The sequence below is a fragment of the Eptatretus burgeri genome, chromosome 4, assembly GCF_056783735.1.
Source record: "Eptatretus burgeri isolate ZD-2024b chromosome 4, Ebu_testis_v1, whole genome shotgun sequence".
NCBI lineage: Eukaryota > Metazoa > Chordata > Myxini > Myxiniformes > Myxinidae > Eptatretus > Eptatretus burgeri.
In genome coordinates this window covers 15467761-15489562 of record NC_140964.1, presented here as the reverse complement: position 1 = coordinate 15489562, position 21802 = coordinate 15467761, and the positions used below count along the sequence as shown (strand labels likewise).

The 21802-nt window shown below is 42.9% G+C and overlaps 1 protein-coding gene across 2 annotated transcripts in view; it reads right to left on the bottom strand.

Moving 5' to 3' along the window:
* LOC147027525 (uncharacterized) overlaps positions 1–21802 on the bottom strand; it is a 73032-nt gene that overhangs the window by 30304 nt on the left and 20926 nt on the right. Inside the window, exon 4 of one of the 2 annotated variants that reach the window (XM_085876999.1) lies at positions 15212–16965. The exons of the other annotated variant lie outside the window; for it this stretch is intronic. Coding sequence (XP_085733125.1) covers positions 15311–16870 — 1560 coding nt within the window. The 5' untranslated portion in view covers positions 16871–16965 and the 3' untranslated portion in view covers positions 15212–15310. Of the gene's footprint in view, positions 1–15211; positions 16966–21802 lie in introns of those variants that run through there. 2 annotated transcript variants of the gene reach the window in all.

Genomic DNA, 21802 nt, shown 5'->3' with positions numbered 1-21802 from the left:
ACAATCATAATTATCATTAGAAAATCTCAGTACACTGACAAGGCTCTACCAGTTACTGGAGTTACAAAGTCAAATTGTAACGGTTTAACAATTTCTTACCTGTTTTTCTGCTGTGTTTTTGAAAAAAAACTGTGAATACCGATTTGAATTTTCCCCCTTTTTGAACTACATCGTTCTGTTGTTGTTGTTGTTGTTCAATTGGGAATAAAAAATGACGAAAGCAGAAACTTTACTGAAAGATATCTCATTGAAATCCATCTTTGTCAACAACGTCGAGTTCCTAACAGACCCTGATTTTTGGCACAATGTATTAATCCATGTCAAGAACGTATTAAACATAATTAGAAGCATTTTCTGAAAAGTAATCGTTGCAGATTTTACATTAAAAAAATTTGAAACTCCATGCAATATTATGTCAGCTTATCTAATTATATATTTAGTTTTTACAGTGGAAATTTTTCGAAAAATTCACTGGACAAGACAATTTCCTTTCCCATATGCCGAGACAGCATCTTCGGTGAAATACAGCCCATTACATGTGAAAAAAATGATTGCTTTTGAGGGGGGGAAGGGAGGTCATGCGCTGGGCATGCCCCCCCCTCCACCCCCCCCCCCCTGGATCTGCCCTGTACAGCACCATACTAAAATATGCAGTTTGGTGTCTGTCTGTCTGCAATACTTATCATTATCATGACTTATCCAATCTCAACCAAACCGACCAGGGGGACTACTTAACTACTTATCCAAGTTGTCTGCCAGATCTGCGTCTATATTTTCAGAGGTTTGGCGAGATGCTCTTCAAGGAATCAACACAAATCTGGTGAAAAACAGATGTTTTAAAATAAAGTTATAATGTGTATGAGGACCACGAACCAATGTACCACGTGACGCGTGCACAGAGAAGCAAGCAACATGGCAGATTATCTGCAATGTTTATTTCATGAGCGATTATACTTTGCGATGTCTCCAAGGTTGTTCTACATTAAACAGCAACTCCTTTGTGAATAAAGTCCTTATTTTTATGAATAAATTTAATTTCTTTAACTGCTGTGGGCATGATGTGTGTCTCTCTCTGTCTCTCTCTCTCTCTCCCTCTGTCTCTCTCGCTGCTGGTTGCATCATTGGTTGGGATGCGGCTATGCCGCTGATGCAGTGTCCCCCTCACCAGTACACTGTTGCTCATTTTGCCGACCTCGGAAGGATGACAGGCTGAGTCAACCTCTTGGTGTATATTCATTCAGTGGCCAACAGGGCTTGAACTTAGGACCATGGGATCCCAAGCCACCACCCTAACCACTCCGCCAACACCAGGTTTAATAACAAACAGGTGCGTCTCAATATATATATATATATATATATATATATATATATATATATATATATATATATATATATATATATATATATATATATATATATATATATATATATATATATATATATATATATATATATAAATGTATCGAAAATTTGATATAAAATTGATGCAGTTGGGACAATACATCGTTCAATTGCACAGCAAAGCCAACCAATTGATCGAACAAAGTCCGAATATGCTAAATCTTTTTGCAAACAGGAAAGAGAGTCCTCCTCAGGCGACGTTTCGCCTGCGGTCCTCAAGCTTTCTCAAGCCAAGAGGAGTGGGAAGGAAAAAGCCCAGTGGGGAACAGACATGAGGAGATCCGTGGAAGGGAGAGGGATGGGGCGGGGAACACAGGTATGCAAGATGGACACTACAGGGACTTTCTGGAAGGAAAGCAAGGAATTTGAAGGAGGTGGGTTTGGGGTGGATTAACAGGGGTAGAAAAGATCATGGTTTTGGATGGGGGAAGATAAGAGGTGGTGATGAACAGCTGTTTTGAAGGCTTGGAGTGTAGAATGGGATTGTAGAGAGTGTTGAAGTTTATTCCAAAGGTGTGGAAAAAGAGGGATGAAAGACTGAAGGTGAGCAGTGATTCATGATTTTATTAGTTTTACCAGAAGGGGGTTGCCCTGCGGATCTTGAGCACCCTGCGGAAATGTGCTGGGGACATATCGCAGACAGGACAAGGGGGGAGGGGGGGCAAGACCAGAGAGGAGACGGTAGGAAACAGAAAGACCACCGACCTGCTGCGGTGAGAGAGTGAGAGGCCCAAAGACTCAGCCGCAGCGTGGCCGATACCAATGATCCTAAATGCCTTGGTTTCCACAACGTGAAACCGAGAAAGGTGAGAGGCAGGAGAGCCAGCACAGAGGGCAGAGGAGAACTCCATCAGGCTGTGGACGAAAGCTTTGTATGTAGTCAGGGGCACAGGTGGGCCAGGGAAGACCTTTGCACGATGGAGGATTCCCAGTCGGCGACTGGCTTTGGAGTTCAGTTTGGAAATGTGGCTTTCCCAGGAAAGATCATAGCAGATAGTGAGATACAGAATTCTGAATGAAAGGACTTCTTCCAGAGGATTGTTGAGAAAGTGGAGGGGCGGGGGATGGAAGGGGGTTCCAAACGGTCCTTTCGGAGAGACATAGTGAGAGTGTGAGATTTGCAAATTATGCTTATGCACAGCTAACTCTGTATGCCTCAGTACCTCTAGGTTATTAAACAACCGTGTTTTGGTTCTGCATGTGGATCGGGATGGGGGTGCGGGTTGATGCACTCTCTGCATGTATTGTGCATGTACTGGTGAAAGTGTGAGTGTGTGTTGTTGCGTGATGGTGTGTTAGCAGAACCAAAACACGGTTGTGTTACCAACACTAAACTAGTACCAGCAGATGTATATATATATATATATATATATGGGCATGGTAAAGACCGCCTTTAAAGTTAAAGGGATCCTATATGGTATGCAGCCATAGCCTGGCCAGCCGTTCCTAATGACCATTTCATTAGAGTGCGTGCTTGAGGGCTTAAACCACTTCGCGACCGCCCTACAGTCGATAGCGGTACAGTTTGTGTCCCAATCAAGATGTGCAGTCGGCAGTTGCTCCAAGGTCGGGGTACATGATTTACAAAGGTTATATGGTTTCTCTTTGCGAGTTTCAAAGCAAAATATATTTGTGAATACCCGATTTATGAGCCATTTGCCGTATCACTGAGTTTTCTAAATTACCGAGCCAATTTTTTTGCACCCTTCACATGACGATTGGCAGCTTTTTATAAAGATTAATGTTTATGCACATCTCCCTGAACCGTCGATAATGCAACCTTGTTTTTATAATTTGTTTATTAAAATTCCGCCAAAACAAGGGTGAAAGATACTCAATGTTTTGGGGATTAATGTTCGAAGCCTGGTATGTTAAAGAACAGAGAGGTGGTCTAACAAACGAAACCATTGATCTCCCGATACAGTGCAACCCATTGGTTAAAGCATTTATAAGGGGATGGTGCAAGAGCAAGGATACAGGTAGGTTCAACACCAGCCTTGGTACGCATACACCGCCACAAAAAATCACAACACCACTGCAACGCACTGCTCCAAACACTGCTAACACACCGTCACGCAACAACACACACTCACACTTTCACCAGTACATGCACAATACATGCAGAGAGTGCATCAACCCGCACCCCCATCCCGATCCACATGCAGAACCAAAACACGGTTGTTTAATAACCTAGAGGTACTGAGGCATACAGAGTTAGCTGTGCATAAGCATAATTTGCAAATCTCACACTCTCACTATGTCTCTCCGAAAGGACCGTTTGGAACCCCCTTCCATCCCCCGCCCCTCCACTTTCTCAACAATCCTCTGGAAGAAGTCCTTTCATTCAGAATTCTGTATCTCATTATCTGCTATGATCTTTCCTGGGAAAGCCACATTTCCAAAGTGAACTCCAAAGCCAGTCGCCGACTGGGAATCCTCCATCGTGCAAAGGTCTTCCCTGGCCCACCTGTGCCCCTGACTACATACAAAGCTTTCGTCCACAGCCTGATGGAGTTCTCCTCTCCCCTCTGTGCTGGCTCTCCTGCCTCTCACCTTTCTCGGTTTCACGTTGTGGAAACCAAGGCATTTAGGATCATTGGTATCTCCCACGCTGAGGCTGAGTCTTTGGGCCTCTCACTCTCTCACCGCAGGAAGGTCGGTGGTCTTTCTGTTTCCTACCGTCTCCTCTCCGGTCTTGCCCCCCCCCCACCCCCTTGTCCTGTCTGCGATATGTCCCCAGTACATTTCCGCAGGGTGCTCAATATCCGCAGGGCAACCCCCTTCTGGTAAAACTAATAAAATCATGAATCACTGCTCACCTTCAGTCTTTCATCCCTCTTTTTCCACACCTTTGGAATAAACTTCAACACTCTCTGCAATCCCATTCTACCCTCCAAGCCTTCAAAACAGCTGTTCACCACCACCTCTTATCTTCCCCCATCCAAAACCATGATCTTTTATACCCCTATTAATCCACCCCAAACCCACCTCCTTCAAATTCCCTGCTTTCCTTCCAGAAAGTCTCTGTAATGTCCATCTTACATACCTGTGTTCCCCGCCCCATCCCTCTCCCTTCCACGGATCTCCTCATGTCTGTTCCCCACTGTGTTTTTTCCTTCCCACTCCTCTTGGCTTGAGAAAGCTTGCGGACCGCAGGCAAAACGTCGCCTGAGGAGGACTCTCTTTCCTGTTTGCGAAAAGATTTAGCATATTCGGACTTTGTTCGATCGATTGGTTGGCTTTGCTGTGTAACTGAACGATGTATTGGCCCAACTGCATCAATTTTATAACACATTTTCGATATATATATATATATATATATATATATATATATATATATATATATATATATATATATATATATATATATATATATATATATATATATATATATATATATATATATATATATATATATATATATATATATATATATATATAATGCACCTGTTTGTTATGAAGCCTGATGTTGGCGCAGTGGTTAGGGCAGCGGCTTGGGACCCAAAAAGTCCTGAGTTCAAGCCCCGTTGGGACACTGAATTAATATATGTATGTATGTATATATATATATATATATATATATATATATATATATATATATATATATATATATATATACATACATATATACATTCATATATATATACACACATATATGTACACACATATATATATATATACACACATGTATATATACACACACATATATATATACACACATATATATATATACACACATATATATACATATACATATATATATATACACATATATATACATATACATATATATATATACATATATATATATATATATATATATATATATACCAAGTCGAATAACACCAGGGGGTTGACTCAGCCTGTCATCCTTCCGAGGTCGGCGAAATGAGTACCAGTGTACTGGGCCGGTGTATACCCCAGTTAAATAGGTGTACCAGATCCCTTTGTCATAAGAGGCGACCAGGGTTGCATCAGGAAGGGCATCCGGTGTAAAACATGTGCCAAATCACTATGCGGATCATATGGATGATCCGCTGTGGCGACCCCTAATGGGAGGAAGAGGAGGAAGAGGAGGAAGAGGAGGAAGAGGAGGAATAAGAAGAAGAAGAAGATTGTTATTGTGAGCATCGCCGTGGATTATGTCTCACATGGTAAAACCGCATAATCTGCAAAGAGCAACCATCTGTCTGCCATCCAGACGATTGTTCCCACTAATGCAAACCATTCAAGCGGAAGGCATGTGATGTGATCGGCGAGAAAATCAAAACATGTGGAGTGTGACGAGCACTCCCCTGATCTCCATTGCTAAAAAATTGGGGTGCATTCCAATGTCGAATGGAGATCGGGGGAGTGCTCATCATACTCCCCATGTTTCGAGATATACATATATATATATATATATATATATATATATATATATATATATATATATATATATATATATATATATATATATATATATATATATATATTAGGGTGTTTTTCAAAAATGAACTTTGGAATTCGAATTTGCAGAACCCACCATTTTGTGACATTTAATGACAAAGTAAGTCATGCAATTTTTTGTGAGAATTGAATAATACTTCGAGGTTGCTCAAGCATGTTGTAACTTTTGCCTTGTACATATAGATGTCATAGATATAAGGGGGTTGTACTTAGCTTTCTTGTTTATTTCAATTTTTTTCAAATGTTGAATTTGAACTGTTTGTAATTGTGTTTCTGTTTGTTTTCAGGTTTTTAGATCCTTAGTTTGCACAAATGGCCAGTGGAACTCATTCGTAAAAGGAGATTTGGCTCATTGGATCAGCCAGTCCCTCCCTTCCAAGCCAGAAGCTTCCATCGAGGGGAGAGGTTCTGAAGTGACTGATTCATCTTCAATATAGAGAATAAAAGACCCTGACAAAGCATCATCATCACATCCAGGGCAGTGATGGAAATCTGGCACAATGAAAGCTTCCCGACGAAGTACGAACCAGATGTCTGCAAACACCTTCATCTACTCCATAAAGAATGGCAAGGTCTTCATAAGTACATCTCCAGGACGAGTGAGAACAATTTGCAAAACCAAGCTCAATTCAAGGTGAGTCTTAATGACCTGTTTGATAGAGCTCACAGGAATGCACTTTCACTCATCAAGATGCCTGAATAGAAGACAAAGAGTTCTTGATTGTCCAACGAGAGACAGGCCGTAAGGGGAAGATGGGAGCCTTGGACAAAAAAGCTTCCCAAATGGCATCCAGGAAACAGAAACGATAAGAAGCTGAGGCAAAAAGGTTTTGGGCAAACAGTGTTGTATTTTTTCGTTATGGTGTATAACATTGACATGGTGTTCAACTTTGGTGGCTTTGAGCAACCACATAAAATAATGAGTTCTGCGTTGCCATCTTGTTTGATGAAAATTTTCCCATATATTAGAAAATCACCCTAATATATATATATATATATATATATATATATATATATATATATATATATATATATATATATATATACAGATTGATGAATCATTCTCATTTATTCATTCCCATTTTGCTGTGATCTGTAGGACCATCTTCCAGCTTCTGTGTCTCATCCTGTTCAACGTTCTTGTAATTTACGGTGCAAGCTAGTTCATCATCACCTTGTATCGAATGCTATGTTTAGTTCTCAGATTTTCTTTCCTTCCTGTATCAAGTCTTCCATCAACTTGACATTTCCAACACGCTGTCAGTATTTATGCTTCTCTGTGCTCCATCTTTCAGGTCTTCAATGAGCTTCGATATATGTAGTGTACAATGTAATAAAAAGGTCGTGTTTGTCTTTAACATTTCCAAACTAGTACTGGCAGATGGGACAGCCAGATTAACATTCTTTCAGAAAGGAAAACATTGTTATTCGGTTTTGTCTTTTTCCTCCTTTCCTCCTTCTCTATGTCCATTCCCCATACCCTTTGGCAAACAATATAATGTGAGTTTCCTTACAAGGAACTTCAGCACATGAGGAGGCCATTAGGGCCATGATGTCTGTGCAATGGTTGCTAACCTATGGTTGTTTGTCAATACTCTATCGTTTTTTTTTATGCTGAGCCGCAAGCAAGGAAGCGGCATATACCATTTTTAAAGTCTTTGGGATGACTCGGTCAGGGTTTGAACGACCGACCTCCGAGACTCAGAACAGATGCTCCAACCATTACCCCACCGAGTCTGGTGAACCTGCTGCCCTTTGTCTTTAATTTCCTGAATAAGCCTGGACCCTTGCATAAAAAAGCCAACTTTTTGACACAATGCCACCGTGGAAACAGCAGGATGATGATTTAGTCGGTTCCAGAATATATCTCAAACTTTCGACCACTCAAAGGGGAGTACCCTACCTCTGAACTATCCTGTTAGCCCAGATGGAACTTTGACAGTTTGCATATTTCTACAGGTCCCCACTTTTATTGCTCTTAACTTTGTGGACGACAAACTTCTCACCATCTCAAGGAAAAACCTTTGTGCAAACCAATGAAACACCACCATTACTGAGATGAGGATATATTCCAGGCAAGCACGTGACAGTCCCAGGCATCGCTTGTTTGTAGACAGATCTTCTCTCGACTCGACGCTGACGGTTAGTTATCTCAGAACCAGGCAGACTTTCGCCTTAATGGACATTTTACTGCGGCCTGCTGATTTCCAACCAACACGTGTCTGCGTTGTCAGATTTCAAAGAAGCACTTTCCTGCATTCCCAATGTACTGAATTAAATATAGGCTGCACTTTGTCAGCAGGGTGTCTGTATAACTGACCCTACTTTTTAAACTGATGCGACAGGCCAGATTTTGAGGATTTTCTTCACCCAAAACACGAGTTGTAAAGGAGACTGTTTAATAAACTCGATGTGATGGAATACCGTTACAAAACAACAAATATGGACACCTTTGAAATACTTCATATTCCTATCGATGTTATAGAAGCGCGGTTTCCCCCCAGCACAATAAAGGAACTCGCCCCCCATCGGGGTGATGTTACCCCTGAACCCCTCGCATTCATTGTACGCCCAAAAGCAACCAAAATCCGAAGGAAGATTGTTATAAATGACGAAGCTGTCAAAGCGAAGGAGGTTTGTTATAATGGAAAAGCTGTCAGACCGAATCTAGCCTGTTATAATGAGCAAAGCTGTCCAACCAGGAATCTCGTATAACGGCACAATTACACACAGTCTTTGCCCGTAGTACCTGGACGTCGGATTTCAAGCCACATATCCTTTCGCTCAAAAAAATAAACAAATAAATGAACAAACATCCTTGTTCTTGAACGGAGGAGGTCATTGTAATTCTTTTGTATATTTCTATATGTTGTGCTCTTTATTGCATATTCCTCGAAGCATCCAAGTTGATGTTATCCAAATCACGACATGACACGGCATTTTGGTGCTTGGAGAGAATTTGTCGTTTCTTTTCTGTTTTTGTTGCAATACAGCAATGAGTTCAGATCATTAGAAGAAAAATAACTGTTTAACCGTTAAATAATAACAATGGAAACTGGAATGGCACTCGGTAGAAGGCGTAGCTCTGCCAGGCTGAACAGTTTATGTTTTGGATCCCCCCCGATTGGTTGGACATGCATCCGTATCTGAACCAAAATCGAATCGGCTTGTTCTTACACCTCCCCAACTTATCCACCAAGTTTTTATCACAATCCATCCACAATGTTTTGAGATATCGTGCTGAGTATAATGGTGAATAATCACTTGAAAAATTACAAAATTCTTGTATCTGGATCATCTTCACCAAAATCGAATCAGTTCGTCCTTGTCACACGCCCAACCTGTCCACCAAATTTCGTCCGAATCCGTGCATAAGGTTTTGAGATATCGTGCTCAAAGACAGACAGACATGCAGACAGAAAAGGATGAAAATGTAACTCCAGTCCTCCTTCGATGGCGGAGGTAATGAACGTTAAAGTTTTGATGGAAAATGTTTGAAGTCTGCTTTCCCAGTAATACGTTCCACAGAACACAGAGGTTGAGGGAAAGAAGAGGAGAGGAAAAGCAAAGAGGAAAGATAAATAAGGAGAGAGAGAGAGAGAGACAGAGAGACAGAGAGAGAGAGAGAGAGACAGAGACAGAGAGACAGAGAGAGAGAGAGAGACAGAGACAGAGAGAGAGAGACAGAGAGAGACAGAGAGAGACAGAGAGAGAGAGAGACAGAGAGAGACAGAGAGAGACAGAGAGACAGAGAGAGAGAGAGAGAGAGAGACAGAGACAGAGAGACAGAGAGAGAGACAGAGAGAAAGACAGAGAGAGAGAGAGAGAGAGAGAGAGAGAGAGAGAGAGAGAGAGAGAGAGAGAGAGAGAGAGAGAGAGAGAGAGAGAGAGAGAGAGAGAGAGAGAGAGAGAGAGAGATCTCCTTTTTTAGTTTTATTCCTGAAGATTCATTCATTTAAATAATCTGTGAAGCTGTCAACTCATTTGTTTAAAGTTGTAATTGCAAATTATTATTATTATTATTATTATTTTTTTTTGGAGAAACCAATAAATCGGTGTTTCATTTTCCCATCTGAACACTTGGCTCATTGTGTTTTGAGCTCTGGTTCAAATCCGATACACACTCATTTGATTCATTGTTGTTCACCAATGGCCTTTAGTTTGCATAAAGTGCAGGGATATTTCCTGAGGTCTATGTTTTGCATGTGATTGCGGTGTATGGATGAGCTACTCCCTGGGCCCTATTCGGCGTCAAAAAGACCTGAACAAAACTTGTTACATGACGGTTACCTAACCTTCCAAATGGGAGACATGAACTTAATCAGATTGACTTGCTGTGGACGTGGGCATTGTAAAGGATGAGGTGTATTCACAGCATCAGTGACGTCAATCAATGCTTCATTTTCCCTCGTCCTTGCACTTCTTCCCACCCTTTAAAATTGCCACGTGCACTTCACTCCGTCTCGAGGATTCCAAATCTGGGATTCAAAATGCTAAATAAACTCGAGAGTTCATAGAACAAGATATCCCACACGGTGTTCAAGTGTATACGGTCCTTCAGTTTTAATAAAATAATGATTTTAAAGATCGTTTAAAAAAAAAAAAATCAGGAAGTTTAGCGCTGCTGTAGCAGTCTTACACATCGCCCTTATACACGGTAATAAGACGATGTTGAATCAGAGTTTAGGAGATGGAGGCTTTATTGATCACCACGTCAATCAGTATCGACGTAGCCATATCAGCGGTCTCTTCTTCACCCCGATACACACGCCACACCCTCTCATGCTATATATCGACATATAGCATTGTTATTGGAAGTATTATGAAGGTGATTTGTGTTATGCAATGTTCAAGTGTATAATTCAAATTAAATAAAGGTTGAAAGAGGTTTAAAGGCATATAAATTAATTAATTCTGGATTTTACTGCTATTTCCCCCAGCATCTATTACATCATTCAATCTAACGTGTTACATTAGTTTTTTGTGCCTGTGTTTGTGTCCTTTGTAACATCCTTAAAAACATTATGTGTCCTGTTTGGAATGAATGAAAATTTTGTTTGACTGCCAGCTGGCAAGAATATCAGAGAAATAATATTTTCTTACCCTTCTCTGGACACGTGTGATCGGACAAATACATAGCTAATGTACGTTAAAACGGCAAACTTGTCGTCCTATTCATGTTCCGATTCGTGTTTGAAATATAACCTTCAATTTAAATAAGTTGTTCTTCGATCAAAACTAACAAATCAAAAGCTCATGATCAGACGGACAGACAGAAGGATAGACACGAACCAATTGTTCAACCCCGTTTTTTGCTTCACGTGTACGGGGTAAAATAGCGAAACCTATAAGGTTGCGGGGGGCGGGGGTCATTGAGGTGAGCAGTCGGTGGGGAATGTAGTGCAGCCCCACACTCACCCCCCACTTCCATCACCTTTAAGGTCCAGTAAAATATCTTTCTCGAGTTCCAAGATTGGTCAGAAGGCTCATCTGCATTAAGTCAGAGAAGTGGCCTTGCCACATTTCAACTCTCTTTGCGAAGACTGCTTTTCAACAGACGTGATATATATATATATAATTTATTTCAAGAAGATGCTTCATGCTATCAAAGATACTGTGAGAAGATGCTTACACCTGTTGTCACATTGAGTTTTGGAAAATAAGTTGGAAAATAAATTGTGGTTATGCCTCTGAAACATTTTGACCTCTCCCTCGTCCAAATGCAAAAAAAAAACGAAGAATACAGTTAGCTTTTGCAAGAACAGCTCTTCATACGACTGGTTTTGATGATACCACAAGTAGCCAAAGACAGGCATAAACTGACCATTGTTTGGCAGGACCAGTTCTTCCTCATTGGCTATGAACACATTTGTTCACAGAGAGATGGAATATTCATGCTTGTGGGCCGACACCCTTTAGTTCCACCTCTCTCTCCTGGATACCCGAGAGGCCAAAGCCCAAAGAATCATTGGCCTCACCCATTAAGAGAATGAGGCACAGTTCCGACTGAGCTCTCAGCGTAGACAGTAAGACAGGTTGGTGACCTAATGGTCTTCCACAATCTCTCACTGGGTCTTGCACCTTGCTCTTTCAGCCCTGTGCGGCTCTCCAACCTCAAACAAGATGAATGCATTCATTCAGTGACCCCCTCTTTGTTTACCTTCCAAAGTCCAGACCGCATGCTCATTTCAAACTCCTTTGTTCCCCTTTCTCCAGCCCGTGGAATTACCTCGCTGTGTCTGTTCTTTCTCACTCTTCCCAACGGTGCTTCAAGGTTGTAGCTCACTGCCATCTCGTGTCATTTCACATTCTTTCTCATGATTATTTTCTTCCTTGCTAATCCCCCTCCCTGACGTGCTCATTCCTCCTCTTTGGGTGATCTTTATGTCCCCATTGTCCACCTGCGGGCTGCGACATTTGTCTTCCTGTGTCATTTTCGACGCTCTCGTCAATTGTCGTCATTTTTCTTATCCGTGAGCCTCTATGCTTTGTTAGCCAGACAATAAACTGAAATAGACATAACCAGAGCTGCAAGGATAATCCATTATTTGCATATTTAAAGGAAATTTGTGTTATGAGTTTTGGAGAATCTTTCACATTTCGAAGGTGGAATAGACTCGTTAAAATTTCTATCATAGCATGATGTCTTGCCATATGTGGTCTGGCTGAATTGTGTAGGGGTGGCACACACTTACCTTTGGGCCGTCTAGTCTAACTGCATTGCATTCCCGACCCACCTACGAACGACCAGACTGTTCTTTGCAGGTTGCATCTACGTAGGAAAGGACCAACGTCTGTGCGTCAAGCTTCACGAGTGCACGAGTGCAGGGCCATTTCTTCGCAGTTTCAGAGACATTTTGCCTATCCCTCATACAATGACTGTTTCTGGTATTTCACCAAAGGTGGACGGAGGTTACGTTTCCATCCCTGTCTGTCTGTCTGTCTGTCTGTGAGCAGGATATCTCAAAACGTTATGGATGGATTCGGAAGAAATTTGGGAGACGGTTTGGGCGTTTGACAACGGACGAAGCGATTCGATTTTGGTGAAGATCCGAATCCGATATTTTTCCCATTTTAAAAGCGATTCTTCATCATTGAGAGATAGGGCCAAAAACAATGTATAACACGATATCTCAAAAAGTTGTGGACGAGTTATAACAAAACTTGGTGGATGAGTTGGGTAGGCAGCAAGAACAAGCCCATTCGATTTTGGTTCAAGTCCAGATCCAGATACGACCTATCGGTGGGACACAAAACACTGTTCAGCCTGGCGGAGGTATGCGCTCAACCGGGTGCCGTTGTAGTTTGATATGTAATATATTATTCACTGAAACAAAACTGATAAATTACCTTCCAGGAAACCTTCAATATTATTGAAATATTTGACTCTGCATTACTTTTAGGAAGCTTTGCAAAATCCTCTTTCTTATCTTACCAACTTCTGTGATCCCGACTCTTATCGATGTCATTACCATCAGTAATGCGAGTTCGTACTTGCCCTGATTCATAGTCTCCCTGTTTCCCTTACTCTTCTTTCAATAGAAGGAGTACTTTCGTCTGTCACCCAAGATCAATGAACGATGAGAATTATAGCACAAGAAAAGGCCATTTGGCCCATTGCACCACCCTCCCAATGCTCCCTTTGTCTCAAGCAACATGCATACAACCACTCACATCGCTTAGCTCGAGACTACTTGCTAACGTACCCATATCTCTACACCCTTCTATACCCAATTCTTCAACATACCATCCCTGCTTCGTTTAAAATGCATGCACTGTACTCACACCTTGACCACCCTTACCAGATGTTAACAATTCTTTCTGTAATGTCTTTGTCTTGCATGTGATGGTATCGGGGATCATGGGGAGCAATAAATGGACAGAAAAAAAAATGGGACAAAATAAAACAGCAGGATGACAACAAACAGATGCACCACAGAAGAAGGAAAGGCATTGCAGAAGGGAAGAAACAGGGTTAAAACTCAGTTGTGGAAATGGGAGAGATTGTGAAGTTGACGGTGGGCAGCAGACTTGAAATTCTCTAAGGAAGAGCTTGAGGCAACGAAAGCTCAGAAAGATAGTTTTCTCTGTCTAAATAAGAGGATGAGAGTAAGAGGCAGGTGAGAATAATAGGTGATGTGAAAACAATGGAGTTGAGCATTGATTTTAGATTTGGGGAGAGAAACAAGGAAAAGGGCTATCATTACGAGCAGGGCTGAATGCAGAGGTGAGAGGGCAAGACCAGAACAGAGCGGGTGAAAAAAAAAAAAAACTGCAAGGCCACCAACCGGTGTATGTCGAACAAGTATAAGACCCTGAGATTCAGTTTCAAATGACACAAAGGGCCTTCGATTCCAGGGCCACAAGGAGGGACAGGGGAACCAGCAGCTCCAGTCCATAGAAGGGAGCCAAATTTCATGACACTTCAGGTAAAGGGTTCATACACAGTTGTAAGTTGAGGATGTCAGAGGAGAGAGTTAGCCCTGCAGACATTTCCAAGATGGAGGTCAGCATTGAAGGCCATCTTGGAGGCATCTTTTTACTGTCATTTTGTTATCTCTGTGTTTACTGTGTGTTTCAAGTTCGGTCTTGTGTTAAAACTTGTGCTAATTGTTGAGTTTTCGTATTCTTTTCATATCTGGTTTCCTTGAGGCCTACCCTTCTTCCCGTTTGTGTGCGCGATATTTTGTGTTTATTGAATTTTCTCCTGGTGACCATCCGTTTTTATTTTCTCCACTTTTCCCTCCACCTTCCTTCTATCCCTCTCAACCATACCCTATGTTTCATGTCTTAAAATATATTAAAAAAAATACAACGAAAAAATCTTTTCACCCCTCACATTATACCCCACAGAATCACGTGACTTCCTGTACCGACTCTTCTTCCTCCTCCTTATGCCGATCTACCATCTTCTACTTTTACCGATCCACATTCACCATACACCTTCATGATTTTTCCTTCAATCTCTTCTTTACCTAATCTAATGTTTAAAATATATATATATATATATATATATATATATATATATATATATATATATATATATATTCATTTAACCTCTCGCGTTACATCTCCCGGAGCCATGTGTTTCTCCTCACCCTCTTCTTCTTCTTCCTGTAACTTTTGGCAAACTACCAGCTTCCTTCTGCGTTTGCCAATCCAAATTCACCAACACCGACACGATTTTCTTCAAACTTTCCTTTGTCTAATCTTGTGTAACACTGAACAACAAAATTTTTTTACTGGAGATGTGTAAAGTGATTTAGACTAATTTGGGTACGCTGATTTCAAAAATCATAACCGTTTTGCTGTATCACGTCAGGATTTTCAGGAACAGAAATATTCCCATTGCCTAGAAGTCAGGATTTCAATGAAATTTACAAAAATTCATTTATTCATTTATTTCATCATGAATGCTTCAAAATTATAGAAATTACAGAAAAACTCCACTAGAATGTAATTAAAAATGCTTTAGGCATTTGGCTTTGCGTTTGTGCTGCTCTGTGTCAGTTACACGATGCAGGAACCAGCAGAAATCACCCATCATGTTCGGGTTGTGCCGCCCTTCGTAACGCGTCTCCATGAGTGAAATCTCTTGGTGGAATCGCTCGCCGTGCTCGTCCGAGACTGCTCCCAAGTTGTCAGGGAAGAAGTTCAGGTGCTGGTGTAGGAAATGGATTTTCAGGGACATCCTGGAGCCAAGTTTCTTGAAGGACTCCAGCAGCTGCTGCACTATTTCTTCATAGTTGTCCGCGCGCTCGTTCCCCAAGAAGTTGTCCGTCACAGCTTTGAAGCTCCTCCACGCTGCCAGCTCTTTGGGGTTTAGAGTTGTCGGAAAAGTTTCGTCCTTCATAATCTGTTGGATTTGTGGTCCAACAAAGACACCAGCCTTGATCTTGGCCTCCGACAAGGTGTTGCCAAACTTTTCCTTGAGGTATAAAAACCCACGCCCATTCACATCCATTGCCCGTACAAAACTTTTCATCAAGCCGAGCTTTATGTGGAGTGGTTTAAGGAAAACCTTGGCTGGGTCGACAAGGGCGACATGCTTCACGTTGTGTCGACCAGGTACATGCTCTTTTCGCTCTTCCCAATCTTTCTTCGTCCAGTGATTCTTGTCGTCTCTGCTATCCCAGAGACAAAGGAAGCACATGTATTTCGTGTAGCCTGACTGCAGCCCTAACAACAGCGCCACCACTTTCAAGTCTCCGCAGATGTGCCAGTTGAAGTCATTGTACTTGATGGAATCAAGCAGCTGCCGCATAGTCTCATAGGTCTCTGTCATGCCGAACGCGTGAGCCAGTGGGACTGATGGTTTCTCGTTGCCATTGTGGAGCAAAACAGCCTTCAAGTTGTTCTTCCCCGAGTCGATGAAGAGGCGCCAGTCTGCAGGATCGTGATCACACCCAAGTTCTTTCAACAGACCGTTGATGTCACTGCAGAATGTCATCGTGTTTTCCATCTCAAAGAACTCAGCCATGTCTCTGTGACGTGCTCTGAACAAGGATATCTTGGTGTTAGGTTCAAGTAGATTCCACTGCTGCAGCCTTGATCCAAGCAGCTCTGCCTTCGCCTTTGACAGCGAGAGATCTCTTACAAGATCATTTAAGTCTCCCTGGTTCAGAAGGTGTGATTCTTGAGTGTCGGGTTCAAAAGGTTCATCATCACCATCCTCTTCACCACTGCTTACAGCTATGTTCTGATCAGCTGGAGGTGTTGGGACGGGGTTCTCGTCATCATGAGGCACAGGTTTACGAGCAGAGACGCAGTCAGCGTACTTGATGTGACCTTTATTCTTCTTGTTGAAGCCGGCGATGCTTGTGCAGCAGAAATAACAATCATCATGATGATTCTGCGGCTCACGCCATATCATGGGCACCGCAAATGGCATGCTCGCGCGCTTGCCCACCAACCACTGAGTCAAGGTTGTGTGACAGCTTGTGCAGCAGATGTGTGGTGCCCAGCTCTGTTCTTGGTCCCCCACCTTACACCCGAAGTAGTGAAAGTAGGCGGCCTTCATTTTCACTGCTGTAGATATACTTCGCTGTTGATCCGACCACAGACATAACAGAAGTTGTCAGGATGATTGGTACAGGAACGCCTACTCATCTTTATCTGAAAGAAAGAAATATAACACAAGTTAACAACAATTGTACGAAATAGACATGTTAAAGACATATGTAAATTTCATTGAAATCCTGACTTCTAGGCAATGGGAATATTTCTGTTCCTGAAAATCCTGACGTGATACAGCAAAACGGTTATGATTTTTGAAATCAGCGTACCCAAATTAGTCTTAATCACTTTACACATCTCCAGTAAAAAAAATTTTTTGAAATTTGTTGTTCAGTGTAATCTTTATCGAAAAAAATAAGAAATAATAAAAAAAAAGGTCTCTTAAATAATTGTTTCAACTTCCTCTTTCACGCGAGTGGTTCTCGGTATTGTTTCATAATTCACTACTCTTCTTCTTCTTCTTCTTCTTCTTCTTCTTCTTCTTCTTCTTCTTCTTCAAAAGACAGTTTTCAATTCGACATTTCCTTCATCCCGTGTCTAAAACGTCCCAATGTTACGTTTCATTTCTCCATCCTCAGAATTCTCCTTTATTGCATCCCTCACGTAATGTCTTTAATCACGTCTCTGACTTAAAAATTAAAAAAAAACTCCCACTTTGCAATGCAGGTTCATGTTCCATAAATCGTCCTTTTTTTCCAACTTCAGTGCCAATTCACCCCACCTCCTTAAATCTACCCCCTCCTAACCCTTAACCTGTTAGCCCCTCTCCTTACCCCTCCCATCTTGACCCTCATCATACGTCCACTCTTGGCACCTCTTCACTGTCCTCTGCTTCAGTATCAGCTCCTCCTGTGTAGTCCCAAACTGTGTGGCATTCTAACATCTGTGGGCTCCATTCTAAACGAAAGGATATCTCATTCTCTCAATCAGTACACTCCTCAACAACTCAAATATGCTCCTTCCTTCCTCTCAGCACACCTCCTCCTCTTCCCAACCCCTCAAATATTGTACCTCCCCCCTGCTTCCTCATTTCTTCACCAGACCACTACCAATTGTCATCCTTCCCCTCTCCCCACCTCTCCAATCACCCTCCTACACCTTGGCTGTGCCTGCTCTCATCATCACCCTTCCCTCTCAAAGCAACCTTCACACTCCCCCCCTCCAAGCTACGCTCTCACCTTTCTCAAAAAACTCACCCTTCTCCCTCAACTCTCCCCTCTCACCCTTCTCCCTCCAATCTTCCCCCTCACTCCCCATTCCCAAAGTTGCTCCCCTCACATCCACAAAGCTGCCTCCTTGCCCCACCCTCTCTCTTCTCTCATCACTCCACCTCCTCCAATCTTCAACTGCCCTCTGCCCCCTCTCTGATTACTCCCCACTGTACCTCAACCCATCACTACCAAGCCTTTTCTCCTCCTCATTCGGCCCTCTCCCATAGCTCTTCTGCACTCCCCCACACTCTTTCAACAACTCTCCTTACAACCCCCCTCCTCCCTCGTCCTACCCTCCCCTCCCCTGCACCCAAAACCACCTTGAACATCCAGGGAATTCTCTCAAACCTGACAGAGCTTTCCATATATGTTGCCACTGACAAACCAGACAATCTGCTTAACAGAAACTTTCCTCCTTCAAGACAGCTCTGACTCCCCGGTTACTCCCTCCTCCAGTATGACAGACCTGAACATCGTCCTGCTGAAGGAGTTGTTCTCTTCATCTAAAACTTTATTCCTCACTCCCCCACACCCCCAGGAATACCTCTGGCTACGGCTTCCCCTCGACTCCCACCTCATGTTGATATGCGTTTTATACCGTCCACCTAACAGTGATGACTCCAGTTACATCTCGCACTGAAAAAACATGAACCAACTTCTATCCTCTCATCCAAATTCTCTCTTCCTCATATGTGGCGACTTCAATTGTCATCATGCCAGTTGGCTAGGTGTGGGTCCCTCTCTCACCTGTCATGGCACCTCAGCAAAAGCTTTCTGGGACTCATTGGGACTGACTCAATCGGTCAACTTCCCAACCCCAATGTCAACCAATGTTACTCCATCTCTTCTGGATCTGATTTTGACCAATTTCCCTGAAAATATCTGTTGTTCTTCCTCCACTCCAATCGGTTCATCTGACCACGTCCTTGTCAAAGTAGACATCTCTCTGGCTGTTATTAGAGAACCACCTCAGCGCCGTTGAGTCTGGCATTTCACTCAAGCCGACTGGCAGGGTCTTCAAGCAGCCATCAAACTTCTACACTGGTCTCCCATCTCTTCTTTTTCCGACATCAACTCGTCCTGGGAATTCTTTCAAAGAAACGTGCTCTCCCTCATGCACAGATTTATCCCCTCTCATCTTCAGTTGTCCTTCCCTTCTTCCCGCCCATGGTACACAGAAGGTTGTGCCGAGGCAGTGTCCTGAAACAACTTGCCTTCACTTCATGGAAAGCTAATTCAACTGAAGGCAATCTTAGTTCCTTCCATAAAGCTCAGAACAAGTGTGTATCTCCCCTCAGGAGAGTCAGAAAACAACATCTTTCCAATCTCAAGTCTGAACTCTCAAACCTGTCTCCCTCCTCTAACTCCTGGTGGCATCTACATAACTTGCTGTTGTATGTTCCCCCTCCATCCCCTCACTTACCTCGAATGGCCACACTGCTGACACTGCGCGTGAAAAGGCTGAATGCCTAAACTCCGTGTTTCCTTCTAAATCTCGTGTCCCAAACTCATCACTTTCTGTACCCACCTTACCCAGTCACACCCAGCTGTTCCAGTTCTCCTGACAAGGTGATGAGTGTGCTGTCAATACTCGACTCAGATTCCGCAACCAGTCCAGACGGCATCAGCACACAGCCCGCATGTCCTAAAAACCTGCTCTGCTGCTCTTGCTCACCCTCTCTCTGTTCTATTCACCCTAGCATTTGCTCAAGGTCATCTGCCATCTGCTTGGAAATCAGCAAACATTACCACTCTGCCCCAAAAAGATGCAAAAACAGATCCCTGCAATTACAGACCAATAAGCCTTCTCCCAATCATCAGCAAGGTTATGGAATCCATCATCGCTTCAGACATTAAATCCTTCCTCTTCTCCAATGGCTTGATTTCTGATCATCAATTTGGATTCAGACAAGGTCATTCTACCCTGGATATGCTGCTTCTGCTCTCGCAAGAATGGATGGAGATCCTCAGTGCCAAATATGATATCAGCACCATCTCCTTAGACATATCGCGTGCTTTCAATACGGTCTGGCACACTGCCCTGCTCACCAATCTCTCTTCCTGTGGTATCCAAGGCCATCTCCACTCATGGCTCGCACACTTCCTCTCCTGTCATAGTCAACATGTGGCTCTTCATGGAGTTCTCTTATCCACTCTTCCTGTCGAGGCTGGAGTTCCTCAAGGTAGCGTTCTGGGCCCTGTTGTTTTTCTGGTTTTCATCAATGATCTCTCTGACTCTCTGGAAAATCCTTTTTATCTCTTTGATGATGACTCCACCCTCTGCCGTATCATCTGTCATCCCTCAGATTGGAAAGCAGCAGCTTCTTTGCTCACTGCAGTTCTGCATAAAATCACAAGCTGATCCAACATGTGGAACATGTCTTTCAATCTCGAAACTCTCACACTCTCACCGTGTCTCTCCAAAGGAACTGTCTGGAAACCACCCCCGACCCACCCCCATCTATATTCTCAACAATCCCCTTGAAGAAGTCCTTTCATTCAAGCTTCTGGGTTTCATTATCTGCCATGATCTTTCCTGGGAAAGCCACATTTCCAAACTGGCCTCCAAAACCAGTCACTGACTGGGAATCCTCCGGTGTGCAACCTTGGCACACCTGAACTCCTCACCATATACAAAGCTTTTGTCCGCAGCCTGATGGAGTACTGCTCTCCTTTCTGGGCTTGTGCTCCCTCCTCTCACCTTTCTTGGCCTCATGCTGTGGAAACCAAGGCATTTAGGATCAATGGTATCTCACGCGATGAGGCTGAGACGCTGGGTCTCTCACTCTCTCACCACAGGCAGGTCAGTGGTCTTTCTGTCTTCTACCATCTTCTCTTCGGCCTCACCACCCCCCCCACGCTCTTTCCACGATATGCCCTTCCCCCCCCCCATATTTCAGCAGGGTGCTCAAGGTCTGCCAACAACCCCTTCTGGTAAAACTACAAAAATCAGGAATCACTGCTCACCTTCACTCTTTCATTCCTCTTTTTTTTCCCAACTTTGGAACAAACTCCCTCACTCTCTTCCCTCCAGGTCTTCAAAACAGCTGTTCACCACCATCTCTTGTCTTCCCCCATCCAAAACCATGATCTTTTCTATCCCCGCTAATCCACCTCCTTCAAATTCCCTGCTTTCCTTCCTGAAAGTCCCTGAAGTGTCCATCTTGTTTACGTTGTGTACACCACCCCCATCCCGCTCACTTCCACAGATCTCCTCACGTCTCTGTTCCCCACTGTATTTTTCCTTCCCTCTCCCACCCCTCTTGTCTCCTGCTCCCATTGATGTACGTTCTGTGTTAGCTCTCATATTTGCCTCGACATTGTCAAAAAAAAATTTCTTTAAGCTGATCGTGAGGCCCGGGAGCTAATGAGGCTGACCACCAAAATAAATTTGAGGATTTGCGTGTTGGACCTTATCGAGAAAGTCAGAATATTTATGTATTTCATACTAAAAGACATGTTACAGGTAGATTGGCAGTTGCTTATTATCTGGAGATCCACAGGAGGAATGCTTTGGAAACACTACTCCTCCCTCTACACCCCCAATCCACCCCCCCAGCAATTTAGCATCTGAAAATTTAGAAAGGTTTCCTCCAGCCTCAAAACTCAAATCATTCAAATGAATTTCAAAAAAGTAATGGTCCTACTAGGCAGAGTTTCCCCACATACCACCTCTGACTACTACTACTACAACTACAGCGTGGTTGAATAGTCGAGACCAAATC